The 27669-nt window shown below is 36.0% G+C and overlaps 1 protein-coding gene across 6 annotated transcripts in view; it reads left to right on the top strand.

Annotated features, from left to right (window-relative positions):
* The window catches only part of SCAF8 (SR-related CTD associated factor 8), an 83457-nt gene that overhangs the window by 13353 nt on the left and 42435 nt on the right, over window positions 1–27669 (top strand). For 5 of the 6 annotated variants that reach the window (XR_006171074.1, XR_006171082.1, XM_042832323.1 and 2 more), the window contains exons 2-14: window positions 8013–8096; window positions 9916–9960; window positions 10739–10900; window positions 11352–11508; window positions 13319–13449; window positions 16114–16290; window positions 21009–21088; window positions 21482–21599; window positions 23464–23595; window positions 23744–23856; window positions 24327–24520; window positions 26093–26193; window positions 27202–27315. Coding sequence is in view for 4 of the 6 variants with exons in the window: in XM_042832323.1 (XP_042688257.1) it covers window positions 8013–8096; window positions 9916–9960; window positions 10739–10900; window positions 11352–11508; window positions 13319–13449; window positions 16114–16290; window positions 21009–21088; window positions 21482–21599; window positions 23464–23595; window positions 23744–23856; window positions 24327–24520; window positions 26093–26193; window positions 27202–27315 (1608 nt within the window). In the remaining 2 variants the exon portion in view is untranslated. The remainder of the gene's footprint in view (window positions 1–8012; window positions 8097–9915; window positions 9961–10738; window positions 10901–11351; window positions 11509–13318; window positions 13450–16113; window positions 16291–21008; window positions 21089–21481; window positions 21600–23463; window positions 23596–23743; window positions 23857–24326; window positions 24521–26092; window positions 26194–27201; window positions 27316–27669) is intronic. The other variant, XM_042832566.1, reaches the window with a different exon arrangement.

The raw sequence follows: 27669 nt of genomic DNA, 5'->3' as shown, positions 1-27669 counted from the left end.
TTGTCTACACTAGCGGTACATCAGCAAGTAACTTTTGCTGCTGTGCCTTCTTGAGGAAAAGGGTAGAAGGTTAAAAAAAAAAAAAAAAAAATCAAAATCTGCAAAAACAGAACAAAAGAGAACATGAAAGGAAAAAAAGAGAGGGAGTAGATTGTTAAGAATTGAAATTTAAACTAAAAAGAACTGTGTGGGGACAGAGAGAGCAAAGCAGCCCCAATAACAGCTACCACTTGGAGGTGTCCAAGAAGATCTGGGTGCTCTTTGGTGGTGATGCTCAGACCAGAGGCACAATTAGACAAGGAGCTTGAAATGATTTCCAGGTCTCTGTTGACACACTTCCTGCTTTTCTTTGCCAAGTTAGCTGGGATTGGGTGAGGGCTGAAAGGAGCATCTGAAGGCTTGGAGAAAGAAGCTCTGAATGTAGAGGGTAAACAAAAAGGGCAATTTCATGAGATTCCAGACAAAGTGGAAAAGGAACCTGGTATGCTGGGTGAAAGGGTCTTCTTATGGAATGCACATAAGTCAAGATCCTGTGGGAACATCTCTATGGCTTGAATCTTCCACTGAGCATTTTTCAGTCTATATTTCTGTTAAGCACTGAAGTTGGTTAACGGTACGCTCCACCACATTGATGTTTTTTTCACCCTCCTGGGGCATTTAAGTTGTACTACTTAACGTTTTGGTGTGACACAAGGCCAGCAGGGTGGAATAGCGAAGCACAGTTGGATAAATGATGGTTTTTGAGGCATGACTAAGAGATGAATTGGTTAGCTGTTACGTGGCCTGCTGAAGAGATTTAGGGAAGAACGGGTGATAGCTTTGGAGACGCAATGCAGGTTTGGCCCATTGTTTGTATCTTACATTTCTGTACAGTTGAGTAAGGATAAGAGTTTATAAAATTGGGAAATCTGTTTTTCAAGTTGACACAGTAACAAAACAGGTTGAGAAGACAGTTTTATTATATGTAATCAAATGAAAACAAGAATACACCCTTAAAACTGCCAGTTACTGTGATCAGCTTGAAGACTTTGTAATGTCTGTCTGATAAGCTGTTATGTGCTTACATGGCCGTTTGGCTGGCATCTGATTCTTGCCTTGTAAGATCATTACCCTGGGAATAGCTTTCATTGAGACAGATTAGGATTTGGTGATAAGTATATCATTGCAGATTCATTTTGTCCCTTAAATGCCATTCAGATTCAGGCCGTCCTTTTAAGGTCTTCCCTGTAATTTATATTCAGTATTTAATCAAACGTGAGTACTTCTTTCATGTGTTCATGGATTGTATTCCACCTTGTTATCAGAGTGGTGGTGGCAGGGCATGGCTAGATGGAATTATCATACAGCCAACAGTAAAACAGCTTCCCCTCACCCAAATTCATTGCAGATTGCCCTGATATTTATTTTAGTAATAAATGGGGTGGGAAGACCAATTTCAGTTGTTTTGTAGTTTTCAGTTCTGTTTACACTATATTTGGAGTTGAGCAGTGTTTGTTCATCCAGAATACTTGAGACAGGCAATTAAGTATTTTGTCCATAGCTTTCTAAAAGAAAGTAATGGTACATTACATTTCCATTGGCATTGCAAACAAACATGTTGAGTGCACTGCTCTGAAAAATCACTGGCACTTTTTTTTAGAAACTGGAAAATATTCTTTTTATTTTTCTCACAGAGGAAGCTATTCCCAAAAAGTCATTATGGGAAAACTGCATTTGATGTTCTTTATAACTGAATTCCTTAACATTAGTTGCTTGCGTTTGTTTTTGAAAAACTGAGCCAACAGTTTGGAAGTGATTTCTCTTTTACCAGCAGATCATGACTTGTCTCTGATTATGTCGGGCTTAACTTTCCTGTTTATTCAAGTCAGTTGGACTTAATGAAGCAAAGAAGAAAATAATAACAGAAACAGCACTTTTCCCCAGAGATTCTGTTTGTGTTCTGGTGACTTTTCTCAGGAGAGCCTTCCCATGTTAGATTGAATCGTGGGTGAATACAGAGCTCTGTGTAGTAGTACTCTTCCGGGCAGATGGCAGAAGGCTGTTTTCTTCCCTTCAGATATTAAGATAGCTGAGAAATGAATGTTACTTTTGTTTGGATTAGCGTATTCTTTTTAGTTTCCACTGCAAAATCTGACTACTAAATGATACTAAAATGAATACTAAATACTTAGTATTTAGTATGATGAATACTTAATACTAAAAACAAATCGATTCAACATCATCAGGTGGTTTTAGAATAAGATTTTGAACAGTCATCAACTGTTGATAGACGTGCCATGTTCACAGGAGAATTTGTATTCTCTTAGAACAAATTATAGAAGAGACTATGAAGTGTAGTGCACACCACAACAGTGCTTTAAGTTATTGTACTTATTATTATCTGTTTATGCTAAATATGTGTGTGTATGTGTATATGCAAACGCGTTTAAGTATGCAAGTCGTTTCAGCTTTGAAGTTATGAATTTAAGTAGAGAAGGCAGGTTTTATGAGTGGACAGGTATCTGTAGCAATCTGTGACAGATATCTGTATTGATGCAGATAGGCATCAATTGCATAAGTAAACGCTCATCAATTTCTCTCTTTTTCAGCATTTGGTGTGTGTTGATGCTTATCCAAAAAATAGATAAATGACTAGTGATGGAATTAGGTAGATTTTCTTCAGAATGTGCTGAGTCATGTGGGAGTTCATTTGCTAAGCATGTTTTTTGAAGTTTGCATTATAGTTTGTGTGTGCTCCCATGCTTTCTCCTTCCACGTTTGTATTCTTAATGTGAACAGCGTGTTTCAGAAACTCTGAAACTTCTTGGTTTCGTCTGCCACAGGAAGGGTGCAGTATTTCACTTTCGCTACCCATAAGTGAACTTAATTTCTATTGAAGAAAAAAATGCAGCTGCCTTATGTGATAAGGCTTAAACTTCATTTGAAGAAGTTCTTTTAAGTTAAGAGTTGCATTGCGTACTTACATACAGATTGCTGACTGTATTCTATATTTAAAAGAGTGGGTGTATTTCATTGTAGTATCTGGGCAAACATATCAAGATATTCCTGAGTGAATCACATCCCTGTGAGGCATAGAAAAACACCCCTCTGAGGCAGGGAATTCTTGGAGGAAGTAAAAGCCAGCAATCTCAAACCACTTTCACCAGCTTGGTTTTCACTCATTTCATTCTGATTTCATTTGGTGCACTCCTGCATTTAGTCTGCCCATCCATTCCAGGGTGACCTTCCCTATTACTCAGGGTTATTTTGGCATCTGCTATTCCCTTAGAAATCCTGTTTGTGTGCTGAAGAGTTCTAGCCACCCTTGTTCTTCACCTAAAAGCATCTCCATATGTTTTGTTAACCCTAATGACTTTCTTGAAGATTAGGAGGGAGGAAACTTCAGAAATACTAAGGACAAGAGTGCCCTATAGGTTAGTACAGTAAACTAAATAATGGTGTGGTTCTAAAAGCGTTTATTGCTTTTACTGCTGAAATTTTTCTGGTTGACTGTTGTACTGTTGCTCTTGCACCAGCACATCTCATTCCTGCATGACAGTAGTCAGCTTCAAAATCCCCTACTTCCTGTGTGCTTGCTTTTAGTTTGCCTACCTCTTTATATCTTTGTATCGCTGATGTTCCTTGGCAGCTTTTGGTGGTCAGTCTTCATCTTTCCTATCCAGAACAACCAGAACTACAGAACAGCACAGTCACCAGCACAGATTCTTGGGACTTCCACCGATTTATTCAAATTATTTGTTGGCTACTTTTAAGGAATAGCTGGTCAGGTTATTTGCCATGGCAGTGCCTGTTTAGGAGACCCCAATTTCATTGTACCCTTTTGTGAGAAGTGTGTAATGTCTTTTGGAATTCCAGGTGGGTTGTAGCTGTGATTTCTTGCAGTGCTTGTGGAGCCTTTCAAAGAACAACAGCCTGAAATGTGGTTTTTCTTTTCAACAGCTGCATGGAATTATGCGTGCCCAATAATTCTTTCCTTTGGAGAAATTTACATATTTTTCTGGTACAAATGTTGAACCTAGCTGATATATTGTTTCCTGAATGTCCCCTTGAGCCCTTTTCAGAAACTCCTGTTCTTTATCTTTGGTCTTTCAGTGCTACAAGATTGAGGCTGTTTGAAGTGAGAATTCAGGAATGGCAGTTAGCAGCAAGTTTTTGATTCTTGAGTTTTTCAGAATTTGATTCTCACAGTCCATTATTTTTCACTTTACAAACTTGTTCTTTGCCACTAGAAGGGGATTGTGGTATGGGAGATCTCCAGAGTTTTTCCTCAGTGCATAGGTCTAAAAACAGATGAGGAGAGGCGGGTTCTTGTTCTGCTGGGCTTTCGCTCCTATGAGTCTTCGTGTTTGCACTGATTATCTTTTTTGACCCCAGAGGAATCCAGTAACATGTCTTCTATTCCTTCTGTCATTTGAAAAAGGCTTATTGTTGTGCCCTTTCATTACTTAACTAGTTTTTCAAACTTAATTACTTTATCTTCTGTACTTACGTTACCAGCTAGAGGGTATGGCCGCTTTTTTTTATTTGGCATCCCACTTGGGATAATCAGCATTATATCATTTTGTTTCAGATAATTTCCTTGACTTTACTATTTAGCTTTATTGTTTTTGTTGTTTGTTTTTTCTTGGTTTGCTTAGAGGGCTTCTGCCAGCGCCTTATAAAATGATGATCAGGAAATAATTATAGCAAATTGTTTTGACTAAATGTTTGTACAAAAGGACATACAAAAAGAAATGAGCCAGAATTGAAACACAAGTCTTAAAAATAAAAGTATTTTTGTTTTCATGTTTTATAATTCTGAATAGATGGAATTATTTTACTTTAACTAGATTTGAAATATATTTGATTTCTTTGGCATGCCTACAGTCTTAAAAAATAATCCTGTAAGCTAGATGAAAAAAAAATATAATAATTTAATTGCTTGAGTGTTATCCAAGTTTTGCCTCTTTAAGGAGCCTAACACTAGTGCTAGTGGAGGGGAATTCCTGGTTGGCTGTTAATAAGCACAATGTGTGAATTTCCTGAGGATGGAGCTAAGAGCATGGGTGCTGTTGGTAGGTATTCAGGAAGGCATTTGTGCACGTTCAACTTTCTGTATTCAGAAACATGTGGGTTTTGACCACTACTCAGTGAACATCTGTATGGGAACCGTTGATCGCGGCCTGAACCTCTGATTGACCACTTTTATTACCTTCTAAGTAGGATTATCATGATGAAAAAATAATCATTGAAAAATGCTCACCAATGTTGTAGGCTTGTAATAAACTGCACAAAGAGCAATCTCCAGGAAGAGATCTTTCCTCAGTGGCAGTCAGCTCTTAAATAGGCATAGGAGAGGTGGAACCATGGTGGAACCATTAAAATTACATTTTAATGAATGTTACATTTCTTAATTTTATAAGTGGTTTATTTTTGTCAAAAGTGTTGCATTAAATGTTGCAAAATTGCAAATAGGTATTTCACACAGGGCCCTCATCGTCCCTTGCAGTGTTCCAGATGCTGCTGCTTCACAGTTCTTTTGTCATGCGCTGATGGGCCTAAATCACTGTCTTGCCAAGTGAATGTTATCTTCAAAATAAAATGTTTATTGGAAATTAAAGCTTCCTAAATCCTTATAAGGACAAACAACTTAGAAGAATTATTTTGTCTTGGCTTCTTCCAAGTACTGAATTTAGGATCTGTATTTTCCTTTCAACAGCTGTGAAAGCCTGCAACAGATATATCCGTTGTCCAAAAAGCCTCTCTGTAGAGAATTATGTTCTTCATTTTGCTGTTTCTTTTGGTTCATTTATTCTTTTAATGACAGATAGTTTGAAATAGAAAACATAAAGGCAAATATGGCTTTCTACTACCTGGAGTAGAGTAATGGGATGCTATTATAGCATCTTGACTGCACATTGCTTCAGAATCAGTTGTGACTGTTCTGTGCTTCCCAGCACAGTGTTGTAGCTTTCTTGTTGCTTTGAACTGCCCTATCCACCTTTTTGTGGTGATTTCAAAGCTGGTGGAATGGTCAGGTGTGCTACCATCTCATCTATGTGAGTCAGCAGTTCTGCCTCCTTATTGCTGCTTCTGTCTGTGGTCAAGAAGTTCCTACATTTTCCTACTTTTTCATGCTCAGTTTTTGGATTGGCAAGGTGGCTTCCTGAATTTCAGCCTGATTTCAGTCTTGCATATGTCTAGATTACTCTTGTTGTTAGCATTTTAGCTTTGAGTTTGCTGACTGGGAATGCAAACTGAAGCATACTTCATGAAAGTGAGCAAAATGTATCTGACACTCCCCAGAAATAGTTTAGCTGTAGTGGCATGTATCAAGCCAAGCTGTTACACAGGACGAAAATGACCTGCAGTATCACCAGTGTGTAACTGAAGCTTAAGTGAAAGTTGAGCACTGAAGCATGAGTGTAAAACAGAGAAGAAACTGATTTTGGAGATTTTGGATTCCCTTCCTGTTTTCTCCTTTTCCTCAGTACTGGTTAAGAGCATTCATATCTTTGAGTTTTGGAAGGTTATTGCTTTTTTTTTTGTCTTTTTTTTCTTTTTTCTTTTTGTAAGAAGGACAGAAATAATTGAGAACACAGTGAGAGGTAGTAATGTTTGTTTTAGAAGTGGATGTCTAAGTGTGAACTGATTTTAATTTCACAGTTTTAATTAAAATTCCTACAGGCTGAAAAGACTGATATTTAGGCGTGGGCAAAGCAATCTTTCTTCCAGTTCACCTTTTGACAAGTATGCAAGTTTTAGTTAAAACTATTTTTTAATAGGTAAGAATAGAAGTTCTCTTGGGAACTTGTTAATTTCAAAGCAGTGAATTATTATAAGCAGCTCAGAGAGTGTGACTTATATTTATGATTGTCTAATCCTTTCCACTGTGTGATCCTGTTTGCTCTTTCATGTTACTTTGCTAAATGTAAGCCATTCTGTATTAGGTTTTCTTAGCTAACTGTTTGCCTAAGATTTAATGAATTGTAGGAAGCTGAAGAATTAAATATTTTGCAACACTTGGAGTGTGTAGTAGGAGAAGTGAGTGGCCTTTTGACTTTATTTCAGATGTTAGCAATCTTACGGAATTAACTCCAATTTTTCTCATCTTTAAGAAGGAAATACGAATTTTCTGTGGATGGCCATTCTCATTGTCAGGGCTACATTTTCAAGTTAATGTGCTTCCAACAAAAATACAGTGTAAGCTAAGTCGAGTACATTCTGAAGACTGGTTTGGCCTTTTGTATCTGGTCTTCTGGTGTAGGAAAGCAGCAAATACTGGGTAGTGTAGTGTCAGTTCACATCTCGGGTCAGGGGAGTAAGAATAAGGCTATTACTGCATCTTTGGGGAAAAAAAAAATGTTGTGAAACAGCTTGTGTACTTTGTCTGTTTTGGTGCTTAGATATGAAGTTACAAAGCTTCAGAAAGAACTGAGAACTCAGATGGAATTTGCTTAAATGTTTTTAATAATTAGCATATTTGTTTGTTTGAGTTAAAACGGTGAATGAAGTGTATAGATCTGCTATGGTAAGTGGCAAAATGGCTAAATGCTCATTCTCACTGGGCTGAAAATTTTTGTTTTAAGGAAAATAAAATAAGATTCAGTAGGCAAGCGATGATGCATGTAACAAGTATTTGGTTAAGTGTCTGTACATTTTCTTGAGGGTCATCAAGTGCACTATTACTTTTTTGCCCTAAAAAAGAAAACATGAGAGCTGTCACATTTGTATATTGCATATCTCCTTTGTAACTTCACCTATGGGTGTCTGCTGTATTTAGTGCTAATAACTAGGTGTGCATTGGCCATTGCAAGGAAGAACCTGCTGTCTTTTAAGCTTTTTGGTTGTTAGATTGTATTTCATTGGGCCTTTCTATTTCTTAAATGAGGATTTATTTTCTGATCTGATACATATGTAAAATTAGATGATATCAAAAGTGGTATTTCTTTATGAAAAGATACTGTGTTTTTATACTTTTTAGAACTGCAGAATGTATTTCTGATCACTTCATTGTTGTTTTTTTTCTGCAGTTGTACTCACTGAATGATTATAAGCCACCCATTTCTAAAGCTAAAATGACACAGATCACCAAGGCAGCAATCAAGGCTATAAAGGTAAGGAACTGACTTGCTACTTCTAATTTCCTTTCCAGTTCTTACCTCTCACAAAATACCTGAATAGCTTACAGAACGTGCTGCTGCAAGTTTTTCCCCTTTATCATGTGCACAGTTGCCAAATTATGATCAAGTGTGATCATAAGGGTCCCCAGGACCCCCTAACTAAAGACTAATCTTGCCACAAAGTAGATTGCCAAGTAGCAGCAAAGCAACAGAAAACAGCACTGAAAAATAATGGAGGGAAGAGTGCACAGTACTAAGCATTGAAACAAATGCTTGGTGAAAGCTGGAAAGTTGAATAAAAAGCATAGAATAAAAGCAAGAAAAGCATGACATGGTCTTTATGTCTGCGTGCCTCTGCAGGGAAGGTAGATACATTTTCATCTGGTGACGTCTGCATTGGAGTTCTGTGTAACTCAGAGCAAATTGATGGTAGAGGAATGGAGTTTATTATGTTTATTAAATAAGAGAAGTCTACATAAATCAGAGTGCATGTGTTGCAGTGTTATGAGAATGCTAGAAATCCTTATTGAACCTTACCCAAACTAATAATAAATCATAGAATTGTTCAGGTTGGAAAAGAACTTAAAGATCATCAAGTCCAACTGCAACCTAACCATATTACTCTAACAACTCTGCTAAATGATACCAGAATCTTGGAAACCTTGAAATGGACAATGCTATATCTCTTTCAAGATTTTCATTATGTATTTTCACCCTTTAATAAACTGGGCCTCAAAGACATAAACCTGCTGAAGTTTTAAAAGTTGTATTTTCCAGTCTTTCCAGTTTTCCCAATGTTATCTTATAGCTATCAGTTTGGTACCTGAACTTACAGCCTTGGGATATTTAATACAATAGTGGTGTACCAAGAAATGAATGTAAGTTTAGTGAGTGGGAGGGATATCTAGTATTTGGTCTAGTATTAAATGGGCAGGTTGGTGGCCCTGCATGTGGCGGGGGGGGGTGGAGATTCATGATTCTTGAGATCCCTTCCAACCCTGGCTGTTCTGTGATTCTTTGGTGTGTTTTATCACATAGAAATTGACACTTCTGTTGTTCTTAGAACTTAGACCATGTGCAGAGTGTATTGTATTCTAGAAATGCTAGAAAAATGTTACTTTTCTGTTACCACAGCTTGCTACAGTCAAGGCAAAAGAGGATATAAAGTAACTACTGCATTTCCAGACTCCCTTTGAGTTGGGCCTTTCAGTGCATCTTAGGGGATACTGGGAAGTATCGATCATGCTTTATGCTTATCATTTCAGTAACAAGGCTTAATTTTGTAGAGCATTTATTAAGATGATGTGGAGCTATTGCAATTATATGTGAAATTTAAAAAAAAAAAAAAAACAACAACAACCAATAACAGAAAAAAAATCCCCACAAAAGAAACCAACAGCACTAAAGAATAAGTACTCAGTAAATGTTTTAAAGGTTTTCCTATTTGTATATTGTGTATTTAGATTATCAAAGTTAACATTTGGAAAATAAAATAGAAAGAAATGCTATTAGTAATGTTGTGCTAACATCTGCAGGTAAGTGTGTTGAAATAACAGTATAATTCTCAAGGAGCAGTCACCTTCACTTACTAGATACAGACACTATTCTAAAAACGATAAGTGCAGTGCAGTTAGCTTTTCCTGATGCTGTTAAATCTTCTGAGGAAAATAGCATATTTAGCTACGGATGTTGTATTGCTGGTTGATCAACTGAAGTTTCTGACTGTTGTTTTATTGTCAATGCTGCATGACTTGAGCAAGTATATGCATCACAGAATTTTCTCTGCTATTGAAATACTATCTTTGTTTTCTAGTTCTACAAGCATGTTGTGCAGAGTGTTGAGAAATTCATTCAAAAGGTAAGTCAGTAACAGATGTTATCACACAGAGGAGCTTTCAGTGTTGTAGAGATTATTCACTACAGTTGGGTCTTAGGTATACATATGAATTTCTGTTTTTACCCCAGAACACGTATTTCAGTTTTCAGTTGCGTTCAACTTCTGTTAGTAATCAGTAGATGATAACTGATCTGCTGAAAAACAAATACATTGTCCTCATTTTATATTTATGTAACATTTTGACTTCAATGACTGCAGATACTATGTTGGAACTACTTCTGTGTGTGTTCATTTAATGTTAAAAGAAGCCTATGAATCTTCCAGCAAAATAAATGAAAGTAATCTAATGAGTGACGGTTGCTTTTGCTTTTCTACCAGGTTTTTGGCACAGTTTTTAAAATTAAAGATGATGACTTAACTTTTACTCTTGTCTAGTGTGAAATGTGGCATTTTTGTTTGTGCTTTATGCTGCTCTACATCTTTTAGAATAATGCGTCTTTAAAAAAGGTTTGTTGTTCATGTGCTGATTTTTACTAGCTAGACTCTAAAGAGGTTTTTTATTTTGTTAGTGGTAGCAAATGAAATTCAAGCTATATACATATTTGTGGAGTATATGTAACTGTGACAAATTGAACAGTAAGGGTTAGCGGCTTCTGTTTGAGACAGTTTTGCACTTTTCTAAAATCTAATAAATAGTGAACATTTTGAAAAATTAGATGGAGCTGTTTCTGTTTAGTCTGCCAGTAATGATTTGTGTTATTTTTGATGTATGAATATCATAAATTACTGTTATTTGTAGTGCAAACCAGAATACAAGGTGCCTGGTCTGTACGTCATTGATTCGATTGTGAGGCAGTCCCGGCATCAGTTTGGGCAAGAGAAGGATGTGTTTGCTCCAAGATTCAGCAATAACATCATCAGCACTTTTCAGAACTTGTATCGTTGTCCTGGGGATGACAAGGTAAAACATTTAGTATAACTTCTTCTAATCAAAGCAATTTTAGTGTGTTTCCTTTAAAGAATAAAGATGTTGATCTCGTATTTTGCTTACTAGAGTGGATATTACTGAAGGCTTCTGCTTTACACATTTGTATGTTTTTCTTTAATTTTGGTTTTCTGAGCGCAGGGATGGGGGAAGATGCTTATAATTAGGTTAGTTAGTAATTCTAAATTAATTATTTTTTTACTGAAGGATGTATATCCTGTGTGTTATGTACAGCCTGTATATGTCAGGCCAGGTTCACGGGTTAGACATCTTTGATGTAACTATTCCTAGGGTTTGTAGTTTTGTAAATCCAAAGGCGCTTCAGTCTAAACAGATTGGAATTGCTGGTTAAAACTTCAGTAATTCACAATAACAAAAAATGTAATCATGACACAGATCCTCTCTTTTTTTTTTTTTATCATTTTAGAGTAAAATTGTCAGAGTGCTAAACTTATGGCAGAAAAATAACGTGTTCAAGAGTGAAATTATTCAGCCTCTTTTGGATATGGCAGCAGGAATTCCTCCACCAGTTGTGACCCCCGTCTTGCCCAGTACTACTGCTGCTATGAGCAACAATACACCAGGTAAACAAAACCAGATTAAAATTGAATAAATTGCATTCTATCGAAACTCTTCTGTCAGCTTTGGTACCTTGTCTGTTAAAGTACTGGAAGGAAGAGAGAGAGAGAGGGGAAAAAAAAAAAAAAAAAGCAAACCCAAAAAAACCCGCCTCACTGGTTCACTTTTGATAAATCCAATGAAATCCAGAAAGGAATGTACTATAGCCAGCATTCAGATTAGGAAAATAGCAAAACCAAAACAAAGCTCATTATGTTTACTTTCCAACTGTGTATCTTAAGTAATTTCATATTGAGTAACAGTGCAGTAAGACCTACTTTTACACCTTAAAGGCAAAGAAGAAGATACTTGAAAGATACTTGACCGTTGAAAAGAGAACCCATCCGTATCTTTTTGCTATCTTTAGTACTGAACATGCTGATTAGATAATGTCAGATGGGGATCTTTTACTTTTGCTGGTCAACAGGCAATAATTTTGAACAGAAAACCCCACATCGATAAAACAAGCTGCATCTACTAACATACCTCCTCCTCCCCCTTGTTTGGAGTAAGAGCCAAGTGGGCAAAAAGCTGCTTGTAGAGTACAGCTAAAGTTACCTAACACTAACATTTTTATATGCCTTGATCGTCTTACGTGAATAGATGCTAGGGAGCTGGCTTTTCAACATTTTTCATGTTGTGGAGAATTTTTCCTTGAAGATTGGGATGTATGGGAAATTTTATTTATAAAATTGTTTTGGCACGTATGGAACTGATTTTATTACTCACTTTTTGCTGATCCTTTGCTGAAAATCAAGAAGGTAGATAATCTTATCTTTCAGTGGTGTCTACAAATATGCAGATGTTCCTATTCTGTGACATAATGCATCTTCTATCTCAGTGTTTTTTATTTTCATTAGTTTGATTACTTTAAAATGTTGAAATCACAGCTTTGCTGTAATGCTTTTTTTTTTTAATTTTGATGCAAATTTCCTGTTTAAGTGATAATCAGTTATGTTGTTGATAATCCGTTATGCTGATGAATATCAAGTGAAAACATGATATTTTCGTATCAACATATCTCTATTTTCGAGCTAAAAGCTCAAAGGGTATTTACAGGGATGAAGAGAGATTCTGGATTATGGAAGGAAAGCAATGATTAGATGATCACAAAGTTCCTCTCAAAGAAATATTAGGAGGAAAACAAAAAAAAAAAAAAAAAAAAGACCTATTAAATGGGCAATCTTAAAGAATCTAATTGCTGCAGGCTGGAATTTTAGTAGAAACCTCAAGGTTCCTTCTGAGTGTAAAGTGTAAGCCCAGTAAATTTTTTATTAATTGATATTTCTGAATGGATTGCTATTACCATTTGAAAGATATTGCTTCCACTGGGTGGTTTAGATTACTGTGTGAAACTGAATTGGGTTGCTTAACCTTCTTGTATTTTACATTTATCGGTGTTATTGTTAGTGGTTCCCTTAGGTCAATAATGGAAAGAGCTGTGAACTACACTTAAACAGCAGAGCTGCTACTTGAAAAATGCTGATGTGAATCTGTTTTATTTCTTTGTGTTCTGTATGTGTATCAGAAAAATAGTTTTGCTCATGTTAATGAAGTGTTTCCTAGTTCTCAGTAACTGGTTTTAGTGTCCTAGGAAGGTTAGAGTTGCTTTATAATGTGATTTCTTGCAGTCCAGAAGTCATTGCTCTAGAAAATAAACACGAATATTCATGTTTGATTTATCGTTTCTTTTACAACAGTTTCCCCTCTCCCCCAACACTGTTTCTAAGTCTGTATGTTAAAATATTGTGACATATTGGATTTTCTTTCTTTTAGGAACACCTGTGACTCCAGTTACTCCAGCCAATGTGGTGCAAAGTTTACCTGATCCTTGGGTATCTCAGATTGCTAATACAGATACGCTTGCTGCTGTTGCCCAGATTTTACAGAGTCCCCAAGGCCAACAGGTGAGTATTCTGTAGGCATTTACACTGTACAGTCTTTGATACTCTATGTCTTTAAGGTGTTGTTGGAGGAATGCAGTTTTCATGGAAATCTCATGTCCAATTTTTTGTCCAGTATTCATATTAACTATCCAATGAGGTTATTCATCACAAGTAAGTTCCAGGTAAACCAAAATTTCCTGTTACCTTATATAACCAGCATTCTTTGTTCCTTAAAAATATCCCGGAATGTGATTTCAGATAAGGTGGCCTATAATACGTTTAATTTCTTTTATATTTAATATTGCAAATGACTAAATCCAAAGCAGCATTAAGTTTTCATGAATGCAGGTATGAAATAGAATGCCAGTTTAAGCATATTTCTATGCTGGATGCTCTGAAGATGCTAAACATTGCACAGAATTATATGGTGGAAATATTCTCATTCTGAAAGTGCATTCTTTATATTTCAGACAGCTAAATACGTTTTTATTTTTGCAGCATTCAAAAAAATCTTTGAGAAGTGACTGGGTTTGTGTTCAGTTTCTAACTGCTCAACTCATTGATGTGGCTTGAAGCTCAACATGTGATGAACTGCTTGTCCTTGTAGCCCGAAGCTGAGCGCAGGCAGGCAGCTTTCTGTAAAAATGTTTCCATCTTCTGTCCATCTCTTCTTCATGTTCTCTGAGTCACTCCACTCATTCCCCAAAGCTCCAAAATCCTTGATTTCATTCCAAGAGAGTGTTTTGTGGGCGAGAACACATGTAGGTAAAATAAGAGTCTAAATATAGGAGAGAACAGAGTAACAAAAGTGTGAACGGCAAGAATATGCAGCTAGAATGGTGACCACTCAGGATTTTCCCACTCAAGAGCTTCCATCTTTGCTTCTTCAGTTTGATTCCTTCCTCTTCAGAGCAGTGTACAGGGTGGATGTGCCGTATTTGCTCATCTTTTGTGGAACAACCAAGAAGGAGGTGGGAAGCTTTTCAGCTTTGTCTATTGCTGTAGTTAGTGAAACTCTTAGTAAAGTAAAACAGTAACTGAAGCATTTCCGGAGGATTCTGTACTTAAGGAACAGGAAGTTACTTCATGTTATTAGAAGGTAGCCTCAAAACAATCTTGAAAAAAGATCGAGCATTTCTGATGCATTATGATGAAGATGGTATAATGAACTTACAGAGTTTCTTGTCAACCCTACTAAAAAGAGAGCAATTGAAGTCTTAATATCTTAGTGTTGAACCTGATGAGCAGGTGGAACAAGAGCTTAAAGATAATTGGGCATTTATGTCAGCAGAGTTTGAACTACCTGGATTTGCTCAACCCTTTTCCAGGGATAACCAAAGATTAGTCTGTAAGGGTCTACCATATGGAAGGTCAAAAGACTGTTTTTCTAATTTTGAGGTACTTCAGGAGGTCTTCTTTCCTTAAAGATTGTACCTTTTCTTTTTTCATTAAGATATATTTGTACAGTTTAATGGGTGTGTCTCTGTTCAACAGATGAACAGATCTGCACATGATACAGTTAGCCTTTCATTTCCTTCATGGAACAACTGCTTTAAAAAAAAAATTATAGTAAGTTGGGACAGGAAAAACATGACACACTGTAGATAATTGGATATTCTTTTTGGTACGTTAGTTCTAAAAAACCTTTATGGGAGATGCATTATTTTACTTTGTTTTCCTTCTCTAGATTTGAAGGAGACAACTCATAGGGTATCCTAATAAACTCTGATAAAATCTTTGGGTCCACTCTGGAACATTCACTACAGTTCCAAGTATTCCTCCTCTGATGATCTGTAGTATTGTTTCCAGTATAATCCAGTTCTCTTCTGGATTGCAGAATGTGGTTCTTTAAAAACCAACAAACAAAAAATAACATATACTTTTAGCCATGGCTTTTTTGTTTTTTTGTTTTGTTTTTAAATGAGAAATGCAGATTCAGCACTTGGTTGTACAGTTCTTTGCCATACTGGATGGAGGAGTTTGGAGTTATTACTGGGCAGTTGTCCCGGAGCTGCAGCTTGTGGTTCCACAGTGCATTAACTGCTATAGGAGCATTTTATCTGAAGATAGAGCTATACATAATGCCAATGTAGAAAGTTAAGTTTTATTGCTAATTCTTGATTAATTTGCTTCTCATGATTTGGTTCACGTAGCATGGCGGTTGCATTCTTTAAGTGCAGCCCTGAGTTTCAGCATGAGATTTTCCTCATGACTTACAGAAAGATACAAGCAGAAATTCTTAATGAAGGCTTAAAATGCATCTAGCAACAGTGCAGTTATTTGCTCTACACAAGTGGTATTACAGGATACAAATTTTCCTAATATAGATGGGTCCTCAGGAAGCTGGAGTGGGCTAACAGATTTTTTTCAGGTCAGAAGGAATCAAACTGGAGAAGCAGAAGAGAGGGAAACGTAGAAAACAGGAAATCCTGAGTGGTGACTGGTCATCATGCAACCTCTCAGAGCAAGTTAGGAGGAAGAAGCATCTACATGTCTTATCAGCCACTGAAAACAAATTGGCCTGTAAGTGGGAACATAATTTGCCATAAATGAAAACAGATTAAAATAAATTAATAGTCATAGGTTAGACCATACTACGTTCATGAGGTTTTTTCCTAGTTGGAAGAGGAAAAGGCTGTTTTTAAAAATACATGTTGTTTAATGTAGTTGTCTTTTCTCTTTTAGCTTCAGCAGTTGATACAGACGCTGCAGATACAGCAGCAGAAACCTCAGCCTTCACTACTTCAAGCCCTGGATGCTGGTCTTGTCGTTCAGTTACAGGCCCTAACTGCACAACTTACAGCTGCAGCTGCTGCTGCCAATACACTTAATCCGTTGGAACAGAGTGTCTCTTTTAATAAGGTAGAAGTAGAATAATGGAAATTTTTATTGTTAAAATACATCTAAGTAAGAAAGTCATCTGTTGGATTTCACTGTATGGCTGTAGAGGTATTAAAAATACATAAATATGTGATAGTGCTCTATCTTGAAAATTAAAAAAATGTCTGGGGAGAGTAGTATAAATTCAAATACGTAGCTTGAATGAGTTTAAAGCTAAATGGCATTTATATGAACATGAATTTGAATTTAAGAAGTTAAGACATTGTTCTATGTTTTTCTTAACTCTTTGAAGCACAGTGGTGAGGAGAATTTGACCATGTTTTGTGTTCTTCCCTACCTGAATTTATTATCTAATGCATGAAATGATTTCCTACAGAGCAGTGAAAGAGAAACATATATAAAAATTTATATACCTAGTTTTCCAAGAAGAGTAAAAGGAGATTGTATTTGTTATTTTCTTACATTATGAAGGCCAAAAAACCTTCTCACCCACAAAGTGAGATGAGTTAAGGAATAATAATTTTAGTTAAAGCTAGTCATGGGACATTTTTTAAAGGATATCAAAATGTAGAAACAAACAAAACCTTGAAGTGAAAAAAGTTGTGTGTGCTGCTGTTTATGTGTCTCTTAAATAATACTTAGATAAAAAAAAAAAAAAAAAAAAAAAAAAAAAGATAAAAAATGAATAGGGTTGAATGCCAGGGATCAATAACCATGCTGGCAATTGCTATAGGTAGTAGTAGTAGTTAACATTGCATCATAGTAGTATGTCAATAGAATTTAAAAAAACAAAACCAAAAACTTCTCACAAATTAAAAAAAATACTAGATGAAAATATTGTTAGAGATACCTTTCTGATATTTTTTTGTTTGTTGTGACACTTGTACAATGAACAGCAATGCTAGATTGTTTACAGCTTTGGAGTATAAGTCATATAGTTGCTTAATCTCTGGGGCTCTAGTCTTTATAAGAAAGTAAGTTATTAACAAATATAACAATGGGAATTACAAATCAACCTTGTAACAGCAAATAGAACTTCAGTAAGTGAAAATTGTGTGTTGATAATTCTGTATATAAAAAAAAAATGAATAAGAACCAGTTAATATACATACATTGACTTCTCAAAAAACCTACTTTAACAAAATCCTTCATAAAGAGACTGGAAAGAAGGTAAATAAGTTGATCAATTAAAATATGTCATGGGAGATACAAAATATATCTAGAGCAAGGAGACAGAAAAATCTATTGTCTCAGATTTGTCTTACAAAGACAGAAGGACTTTAGGAAATCTGATGTGTATCAGGAAGCAGATGGTCAAAGTTGATCACTCCTACCTAGCATCACAGAATTAGAGAAATGTGAAGGTCCAAAGGGATTTCTGGAGGTCTTTTAGTCCTGCTCAAGCAGGGGATCACAGTGTCCAGGACCACATCCAGACAGATTTTGAAGATCTCCAAAGAGGCAACTGCACAGCCTCTTGGGGCAACTTGTACCAGTTGCTCTGTCGCCTACACTGTATAGAACTGCTTCCTGATGTTTAGACAGAACCTTCTGTAATCCAGTTTGTGACCAATTGTCTCTTGTTTGCCTACTGGGCATCCACCTACATTTGGAAAGAATGAACTGAAGAAGTGGTGCACCTTCTTGGTTTTCAGAATAGTTGAAAGCTACTTTATATAACATAATCAGAATTTCTCTTCAGCGCTCAGCAAGAGTTGTACCTTCTAGTAGGTATTTTAAAAAAAAAAAATAAAAATAAAAATAAAAATAGAGATTAGAGGAGGTCCCTAACAACTGGAAAAGTTGCATCCTTTGAAGCAGGCTAGAAGATCACCCAAGAAAACTACAAGCCGGTTAGCCTCGCTTAGCTCTGTGGAGCTAGTACTTCTGGAAGACAGTTTTGGGTGTGCAAAAGACAAATTGATTGGAAACAGCCAGCATGGATTTACCAAGGGCTAATCACACCTGACTGACCTGGTTTCCTCTGATGATGGATAGACTGCTTTTGAGGATGAGAGGAGAATAGTGAATGCAATTACTCTGACTTTAACACAGAATTTGATATCCTCTTGCACAATGTTTTGTGTCCAGCTGAATGCGTTATAATCTCTTCAGGTGGACATCCAGATAGGTAAAACAATTATTTGCATAATTGGGTTCAAGTAGCAACTAATTGGCTATACTTTACCTGTGGGTCAGTAGCAAGTGTCTTGTTAGCTATAAGCCTGCAGAAATTTACTCTCAGGGATCTTGTCCTACATAGCACCTCTTGTAATGAACCTGAGGTATATGAATAAAGGATTAATGGCAATGGTCAACTCACCTTTATTCGGCAGTCACTAGACACGCATCTGGAGTGTCACATCCAGTTTTGGCCCCCCACCTGCACAAGAAAGACACTAGCAAGCTGAATTTAGAGGGGGACCACCACATTGGGCAAGTGCTCCGCCGTAACCTCTGAGGTTAGTTCTGAGTAAGGCTGAGTCAGTCTGGAACAAAGCTTCAGGGGAGAACAAACACCAGCCCATCAACACTACAGGAAACTGAGCAATAAGAGAACTGGCTGACTGGCAGATTTCAGAGGATTGCGATCATTGGTGCAGTCTAGTTGGAGGTCTGCAACTAGCAGTGTTCCCCAGGGATCAGTATTGGATCTGATCATGTTCAATATTTTCATCAGTGACCTGGATGGTGGGATAGAGTCCACCCTCAGCAAGTTTGCTGATGACACAAAGCTGTGAGGAATGGCTGACGTACCAGGAGGCTGTGTGGCCATTCAACAAGACCTGGACAGACTGGAGAGTTGGGCAGAGAGGAACCTGATGAGGTTCAAGAAGGGCAAATATAGAGTCTTGCACCAGGGGAGGAGTAAACAAATGCATCAGTACAGGTTGGGACTGATCTGCTGGAGAGCAGCTCTGCGGAAAGGAACCTGGGTATCCTGGTGGACAACAGGTTGGCCATGAGCCATCGGTGTGCCCTTGTGGGCCAAGAAGGCCAGTGGTATCCCGGAGTGCATTGAAAAGGGTGTGACCATCAGGTCGAGGGATGTGATCCTCCCTGTCTGCTGCTTCAGAAGAATTTTATTTCCCTTGCAATAAAAAGCTTTTTTTCATATCTTTTACAATTCCCATTGCTTTTTCTGAATGTATTCTTAAGTAATTAGATTAATAGGTGTGGCATTCATAGAAGTTCTGGTTTTATACATGTTTATGTGTAGTGGATTGATGCTAGGTATCCTAATATTTAGTATACTTAAATGTTTATTAGATTTGGAAAGACAGTTCTCCTCCAACCTAAAAACGTTTAAATTCAAAAATTTCCCTTTAATATGTACTATTTTATATTTACTAAAGGCAAATTTAATCAGAAATCATGCTACACGTTTGCCTCTATTGGCTGGAATTTCTTTGATTTTTGGCTTATGACAGTATGAAATTTTTTTGTATCATCAGTTGTTGAATTCATTGTCTGTGATTATTCCTATTTAAATTGTACTTGTTTTTTTATTTTCCTTTCTACTTTGTAGTGTGGAAGATATATGATAATTATATTTTGAAGAGGAAATTGGGTGCTTTCTAAAAATGTATATTTTGTTCAGAGATGCAGTATTTTGCATGTTTTCAGTGAATATATCCTAACAAAGTAAAGCAATTTAAAGATAAAACAAGAAACTTTCTTTAAATGGGTGGGATATGTATGGTCCACGTTACTCAGGATTTTCACATCTCACCCATAAGCTCTCTCAATTTCTTAACTGCAAGAGCAGTCAAACACTGGAACCACCTTCCTAGGGAGATGACTGTTGCTCCACTCCTGTCAGTGTTCAAGTGGTGTTTGGACAATGCCCTCACCTGTTTTCTCTTAGAGACAATCCCACTTTCATTTGTACTAGATTATTTCACTGGGAAAATAGTTCTAAAAATTCTTGGTTGGTCGGAGTCTCTTAATCAACTTGTGCTTTATTCTTCATGGACTCCAGTAACTGGAAAGAAATAAAGCATCGTGAAACAGAAGGGTTACTAAATCATGATAGTGGTTCAGATTTTTTTTACCTTGTTATTTCCAAATGCCTCGCCTGTGTTCCATACTCTAGTCTTTTCTTCCGAGAGAACAATATTTGAGAAGAAGTTAGGATATCTTGAAGTACAGTAATAACTGCTTTTTGGAAGACTTCCAAGGTGAAAGGTTGTATGGACATGAATTCGATAGCACTGCTCTCGATGCATAGTTAAAGAAAAAACTTGGTCTGAGTAAGAAGTAACATTTGTTGCAATTTTTCATACTCCTTTTTTAGTCTTGTCTTAAGAAAATAAAATGCTGCTGAACCCTAACCCTAACACTGTGATTTTCTGTGAGGTAATCAAGCTGTAGATCTTCTCATGATATGAGCACAGTAGTTCATTGATTGCCAAAGGATTGAATAAAGGTACCATCACATAAAATTAATCTCTTTGTAAGCCTTTTTCCAAATAAGCTGTTATTTACTATGGAAAGCACGTGTAGTTCTGCTTGCAACAGCAGGCAGAGCTCAAGAAAGCCACAGCTGAGACTTGGGGTTTGATGCATTGAGAAGTTTGGTAGTGATACTAGTATGGCATTCAGTTTTCAAGTGATTGCCAAACTAATTTTTTTTAATTGAGAAATAAAAACATTTTTCTTTTGAAAACTAAATGTACATAAAACATATATTTTATGAGGAGTGCTCACTCAGTAAGGCTTACTTTGCTTTCTCCTAGAAGCTGATGGACAGGTTTGACTTTGGGGAAGAATCTGAACAAAATGAGGAGTCTAAGAAGGAAACTCCCACTTCCCAACTGTAAGATCAAACTGTGTTTCTAAAGGAAAATGCTGAAATTTGGCTGGCACTAATTGAACTTGAGGTTTAAATAGAAAGGAAGATGTTTGTTTGAGAGCATAAGTAAACCAAAACAACATAAAGAAAAAAGACGTTTTACGAAGTGAAGTGTATACATTTTTAAACATTTTGTATGTGTGCCAGTTTTTCTGACTTTATCTTGAAGTTAACACATTCTTTGCTTTGTTAGTTATGTAAATGTCAGTGGTGCAGTAATGATGATAACAAATGATGTTACACTGTCTGCATCGTTATTATTCTATATCTCTAATTAAACTTAAAACTCAAGAGTGAAAGTCTCTTTATCAACCACTTGGAGAAAATATGCTTATTTAAAAAATTCTTTCTTTTTAGGCCATTAGTACCAGAATCTGTGAACAACTCAATTTTTCACCAACTAGCTGAACAATTGCAGCAACAAAATTTAGAACATCTCAGACAACAACTTCTGGAGCAACAGCAGCCTCAAAAGGTAAGAACTCCATCTTGTGGTTGTCATTTAGTAGAAACTTGCAGAGTAAATAAAATAAGCAGTAGAAAGTGCATCAAGCAGAAGAATAAATAGAATCGAATGTTGGATATACATTTTGCTTCTTTTAGGAAGGAGTACCCCTCAGCTGAGTTACAGACTGACTGTTCTTTGACTGTTCAGCTTGTTTTATTGGAAAAATAAAGTTGGTTTTTTTCTTTTTCTGCTGTTGTGAAGGAGGAAATGAGCCCTGAAGTCAATACGCTACTGACTGTGCAGAGAGAGCAGTGCACGATCTGCTGCTACAGAACTACAAAAGGACAGAATACTAGACTGCACTGTAACTTAAATTTTCCCCTTCCAAGCTTTAAATCTTGACAGTAAACGTATTATTCTACTAAAGAATCTGAACTAAAGAATAACGTCCAGTGTTTCCTGTGAAGTTCTTAGTTAAGAATAGATGCTTGAGACATTGCAAGGTTGCTTCTTAACTGTGTAAATTGGGTCTTCTCTACAACAAAGTAAATTGTCTTGTTCTTCTGAGGTTATGCTGTGTTGTTATGCTCTCATTCTGATGTCAGTTTCTGATTCGGTTAGAAAACAAAAAGTTTATTCTGTCTCTTTACTGGCCAGATACAAAGTGGATATGCTATAGGGTATTTGGATCAGTTTATCAGTAAAATGGAAATTTCTGTATTGAATGAAAATTACAAGAAGCTTAACAGTCTGTTGAGAATTTTATTTTAATGAGTGCAAAGGTGCAATCCTCAGCTTTCAATCAGGCATGTCAACAGGAATTTTGAATTTGTGACTTGGAGTTTTTAATTCTATAGAAACTAAAATCTTTGTTTTATTTAACTATAGTAACAGGATGTTTGTACAACATAGATTAAATTTTTTTTATGTAGATGTGTAATCTAGCAATTTCTGGCTTAAACTCTGTATAGATTGTACAGAAATATAACTCTGGAAGGTGAGTCTGTTTCAGGAGCTTTTGATATGACTTATCTAAAGATAGGTAATAGTATGTAATTTGAAATAATAAGCTAAATGGCCTACCTTATTGTAGAACAAACTATTAAAAAAAAAAAAGCAGAATTGGACAGTAAATTAGATTTCATTTATGAAATTAAGTTACATTACATATATGGGTATTGAGTTGATATGACTCATCCCCTATTATTTGATCTTCTATTCCAAATGGTTTTACAGAAATTATTTCCCTTCAGGTCCACTCAGCTTCTTGATTACGTGGTACATAGAATAAGTTTAACATTCATGCTGATCGCAGCTAAAAGACACAAGGTCTCCTCAGGACTGACTGCAGTGTGTTACAAGGAATATTTTCTTTAATTCCATTCTTCAGAATCAGTGAGAAGGATTCAGGGAAAGAGGAAGAAAAATGAAACACAAACCAAAAGTATTAAACACCTAATTAGGAGCAGAGTGGGAGGAGGAGAGAAGATAGGAGCAACAAGAAATGTAGGAACTGATACCAAGAAACAGAGATTATATAGAAATAATTAAATACATGGAAAATGAAGTAGATAACATTATTAGAAGACAAAAACATTAAATAATTGTAAAAACTAAGTTAAAAAAGTTGTCAATTACTTTTCTGAAGATTTTCATTTTATTTCCTGTATTCCTTGCATTTATTTTCTGTCTCATAAGTATTTATTCGAAACCTATGCTTCTGTATTTCTCAGTAGATAATTACTCCATATGAATGAAAAGGAAGAAAATAAAGTAGATTAATTGTTTTTGAGAAATATTTGAACAATTGCTTCGTGTATTCTTGATTTCTGACACAATAAACAATTTGAATTATGAGGCTTCTTATGATTTATAATTATTTGCAATTTAGGCAAGCCCTGAGGAAAATCAGGAAGGGAATTTTGGTTCAGAACACTCTGCATCACCTTCACAAGGGAGCAGTCAACAGCAGTTTTTAGAAGCAGAAACAAATGTAGATGATTCAATGGATATTCAACAACAGGTAAAAGAATTTTAAATTTTAATTGCAAAAGTTGAAAACATTATATTGATTTCAAAAGAAGTAAAATACGTGCATTTTTTCATATGCTTGGATAGATGGTAAGGGTATTTATTAAATCTTTATGAATATCTACTGTGTCTCACCTCAGGACATGGACATAGATGAAGGACAGGATGTTGCTGAGGAAGAGATTTTTGAACAAGAAGAAAAAAAATCTGCTGTTCGTTCAAGATCACGAACTCGTTCAAGATCTCGTTCAAGGTGAAGTAATGAACTTGTATTAAGAAAATGAAGGTTTTTTGTTTTTTTTAAACAGGATTTCAGTCTGTGATTACTATTCTCAATCTTGTATTTTCCGAAGTTGTCACGAGTAATTTGTTCATTTAGTGTTTGTGAGCTAGATGAAGATTTAATGTTCGGCAGCTTGTTTTGCATACCTTTGGACTACCTTAAATTTTTTAGGACTGGTCAGGTAACAAAAATAACACGAATGAGTTTGACAGGCTTTCTCTGCCAGAAAAACAGGTACTGTTACGGAAATCTTGAGGCGTGTTTTGTTTTGGTTTATTATGTAAAGCCCTGTGTATATGTTCTATTCCCCACATTAATGGCAGTTTGAGTAAATATAAAGGAAGTATTTGTAACAAGCTTGAAGACTGTAGTTAAAAATAAAACTATATTACTTTTTTTTTTTTTTTAAACTCAGCATACTGAAGTCAAGTATTTTGTAGGTCACCAAGGAAAAGAAGGTCTAGATCACGATCTGGTTCTCGTAAGCGCAAACACAGAAAGCGTTCACGCTCAAGATCAAGAGAAAGGAAGAGAAAGTCATCTCGGTCCTACTCCAGTGAAAGAAGGGCTAGGGAAAGGGAAAAAGAACGTCAGAAAAAGGGATTGCCTCCAATACGGTCAAAAACACTAAGTGGTAGGTGGCAACAGTTTTCTGTTCTAATAATATAGTTCTAAAGGGAAAATGCCTTTTTTTTCATTGAAAGAAAAATATCCAGCTTCTACAAACTTTGATAGACAAATTCTTTTTGTAAGTTTAAGTTCTCGTGTTTCTTACAACTTAAGCAGGTACATGATCTCATCTTAGAGAGCAGCAAATATCATCCTGTTCTGCTGATGATTTTACTTGTGCTATTACATTGACAGTTTTAGCTCCAAAAAGAAAAGTAGCAAAAGTGTCACTAAGTTACTGGATGCTTTTTTTTTAATACTGTCTTTTACAATGCATTTGAAAATGGACAACACTTGGTCTAAAATTTGTTACTGGGATTTGTAAGGGATTTAAGTATGTGGTGGACACTGTTCAAAGGTGCGCACTTTGGTCAGTTTGCTGAGTGCTTTAAATGGAATTAATTTTGTTACTGTATCAGCATGGTGTTTTCAGGATCCTGGATTCTTGGGATGCACACATTGCACTTAATTTATTTTTGTAATAAACTTGCACTCCCAAATTTAACTTTGGTTAGATAACATAGTTTCAGATGTAGGTTCTGTGTTTATTTGGTGTCTTGAATTCTGTCAGGTATCTGACCAGTTAAGCAATTCAGAATTCATTTTTCTAAGAGTGTTCTGTTCTCTATGCATGAGTATTTAACATCCTTCCAAGATGCTGTAAACTCAGAACTAGAGTTTAGATGTCTGGTTTTTATTCTCTGGCTTTTCACATGATAAATAGCAAATAGTTTTTATGATGTAGATTTCTCCCAGCAGAGTACAAAGCAGGGAACTATAATCAGAATGGATGGGGACCGGGAAGCAGGGATGCTAAGTGCGATATAGAAGACCATCAGCACTTGAAGTACTTGGAGGTAGTCTGTCTCATGTAGAAGGGGGATACTAAGGAGCGTAAGTGAGGTTGGAATTGGAGGAGAAAAAAAAAAACTGCCTATTGACTTCATTCAATTTGTTAAGCAACTCAAAATATGACAACCACTGTTAATCACTAGTTGAGGTCTGAAGAATTGTTTCTTACGCATTTTGTTGTGAGAAATAAATTGACTTCTGTGAAATTTCAAAAGATAAGGAGCCAGTTGTGTCTAAGAGAAATCTGAGGGCTAGTCCTTCTCAGCATTACTGAGTCAACTGAAAGTCTTTTAATCATACAGGTATGCTTTTTAGTGGCAAATTGCTATTACAGCTTGCTATAGCTGATCACAGAATATTTTGACTGGGAGGGACCTTTCTGCTGCAGGCAATAATAGCTGACATTTCATTGTTTTTAAACAATGTTTTTCACTGTTTTTAAAGCAACTATTTTGATTAAAAGAAAGTAAAACAAGAAAAGTGAACGCTTGTACTGAACAGCTGTTTTTGTTTCATTTTGCCTTTTAATATTTCTATTAATTTACCTACTCTCTGCTTAATAAGTTATAGATTTACTATTCTTGCTTTTGATCCATGATTTCTGTGCCTATTATATCCATTCCATAATGTGTTCTGTAAGCAAACATTTTAGTACTTGTTGTAACATGAACGCTTCTCTTGGCAGTTTGCAGCACTACTCTTTGGGTAGGTCAAGTAGACAAGAAGGCAACACAGCAAGATTTGACCAACTTGTTTGAAGAATTTGGACAAATAGAATCTATTAATGTAAGTGTGCATATAATCATCCATTTTTAAGGATTTTAAGCAACTTAAACATACCTAGGCCTCTGGATTCCTTTTTAGCCTAAGCTTGTGTTTAGGTGATTGATACATATATTTTTTATCACTGCTTAAAAACTGTAGCTATGATATTTGCTTGTGGGTTTTCATGTACTTTTGTTTGAAGCACTGAAGACAGTATGCTTCATGGTAAAATGGCTTTTCCATGACAAAAACTTTGGTTGCACAGTTTTAAAAGTTTAAAACAAGTTGTTTTTTTTTTTTTTTTTTTGAAGTTGGATTTTAACAAGTACAAAGTTGTGCCTTTTCACTTTGTGTTGTGACATAGGAATAGAGATCATTTTTTATTTCACTAATCGACAAGAGTGCGATGTGATGTCCTCAGTGGCTTGGTTATATGCATACATAGGGGTGCTAAATAGCAGTCAGTGTATCTAAATCATTTATAAAAGGATACATGGTACTGTAAACAAGAGCGTGTTTATAAAATGTGACCATAAAAGCATGCTTTCCTTAGGAGCTATATTTCTCATGATTTAGAGTCATTTCGATTTAGTCTAGTAGAATCATAGAATGGCGTAAGTTGGAAGGGACCTTAAAGATCATCCAGTTCCAACCTTCCTGCCAACTTCCTGTGCACTTCATCCCACTAACTGTGTCACTGATTCACAAGTGAAGACTGAGGCAAAGAACTTGTTCAGTACCTTTTGCCATAGCATCTCTGCCTTCTGCTTGTCATTTAAATGTCATGCTGCTTTTAGTGCCCATTCTTCAGCTTGCTGCTGCTTCTAGATGTTGTAACTATTGTACTCTACTAACTTCACTCTTAGTTCTTGCTGATGCTCAGAATTGTTAATTATGCTTATTACAGTGATGGTTACAGTATAAGTCCCTCCTTTTTTTTTTTTGTTATTTTAGTATTCAGTGTAGATAGGTAATCTGAAGTACCATTTTTCCTGCTTTTTAAGACCACGGATCTTTTTTATTCAATAGATGATTCCCCCAAGAGGTTGTGCATATGTCTGCATGGTTCATAGACAAGATGCATATCGTGCTCTTCAGAAGCTTAGTTCTGGGTCCTACAAAATTGGATCGAAAATTATTAAGGTAAGTTGAACTTAGTCCAAAGATGGTGTCCATTTCAAAAGCAGTACAGTTTTTTTTATCAGTTAATCAATTATTTAACAGCTATTAATTCAAACTGACAGTATGGAAAATAAGAATGAATCGTTAAGGTGCATATGGCGTACAGTGCAGGTTTGGACAGATAATACGGAAGATACTTAAGTAAAATTGTGACTTGATACTTAGAAAATATCTGGAAAATGTTTTAAATGCATGTTGGTGATAAAAAATACTGTGAAATACTGAAGTCCTGTACTTGACCACATAGATCACTTAATACTAAAATTGCTAGTGTTCTTGAAGTTAATTATTTGATTAGGTGCTATGCTTTTTCTG

This window comes from Centrocercus urophasianus, unplaced genomic scaffold, assembly GCF_019232065.1.
Source record: "Centrocercus urophasianus isolate 14NV4802_14NV808 unplaced genomic scaffold, USGS_Curo_1.0 seq_10, whole genome shotgun sequence".
NCBI lineage: Eukaryota > Metazoa > Chordata > Aves > Galliformes > Phasianidae > Centrocercus > Centrocercus urophasianus.
This window is presented reverse-complemented; position numbering and strand designations above follow the sequence as displayed.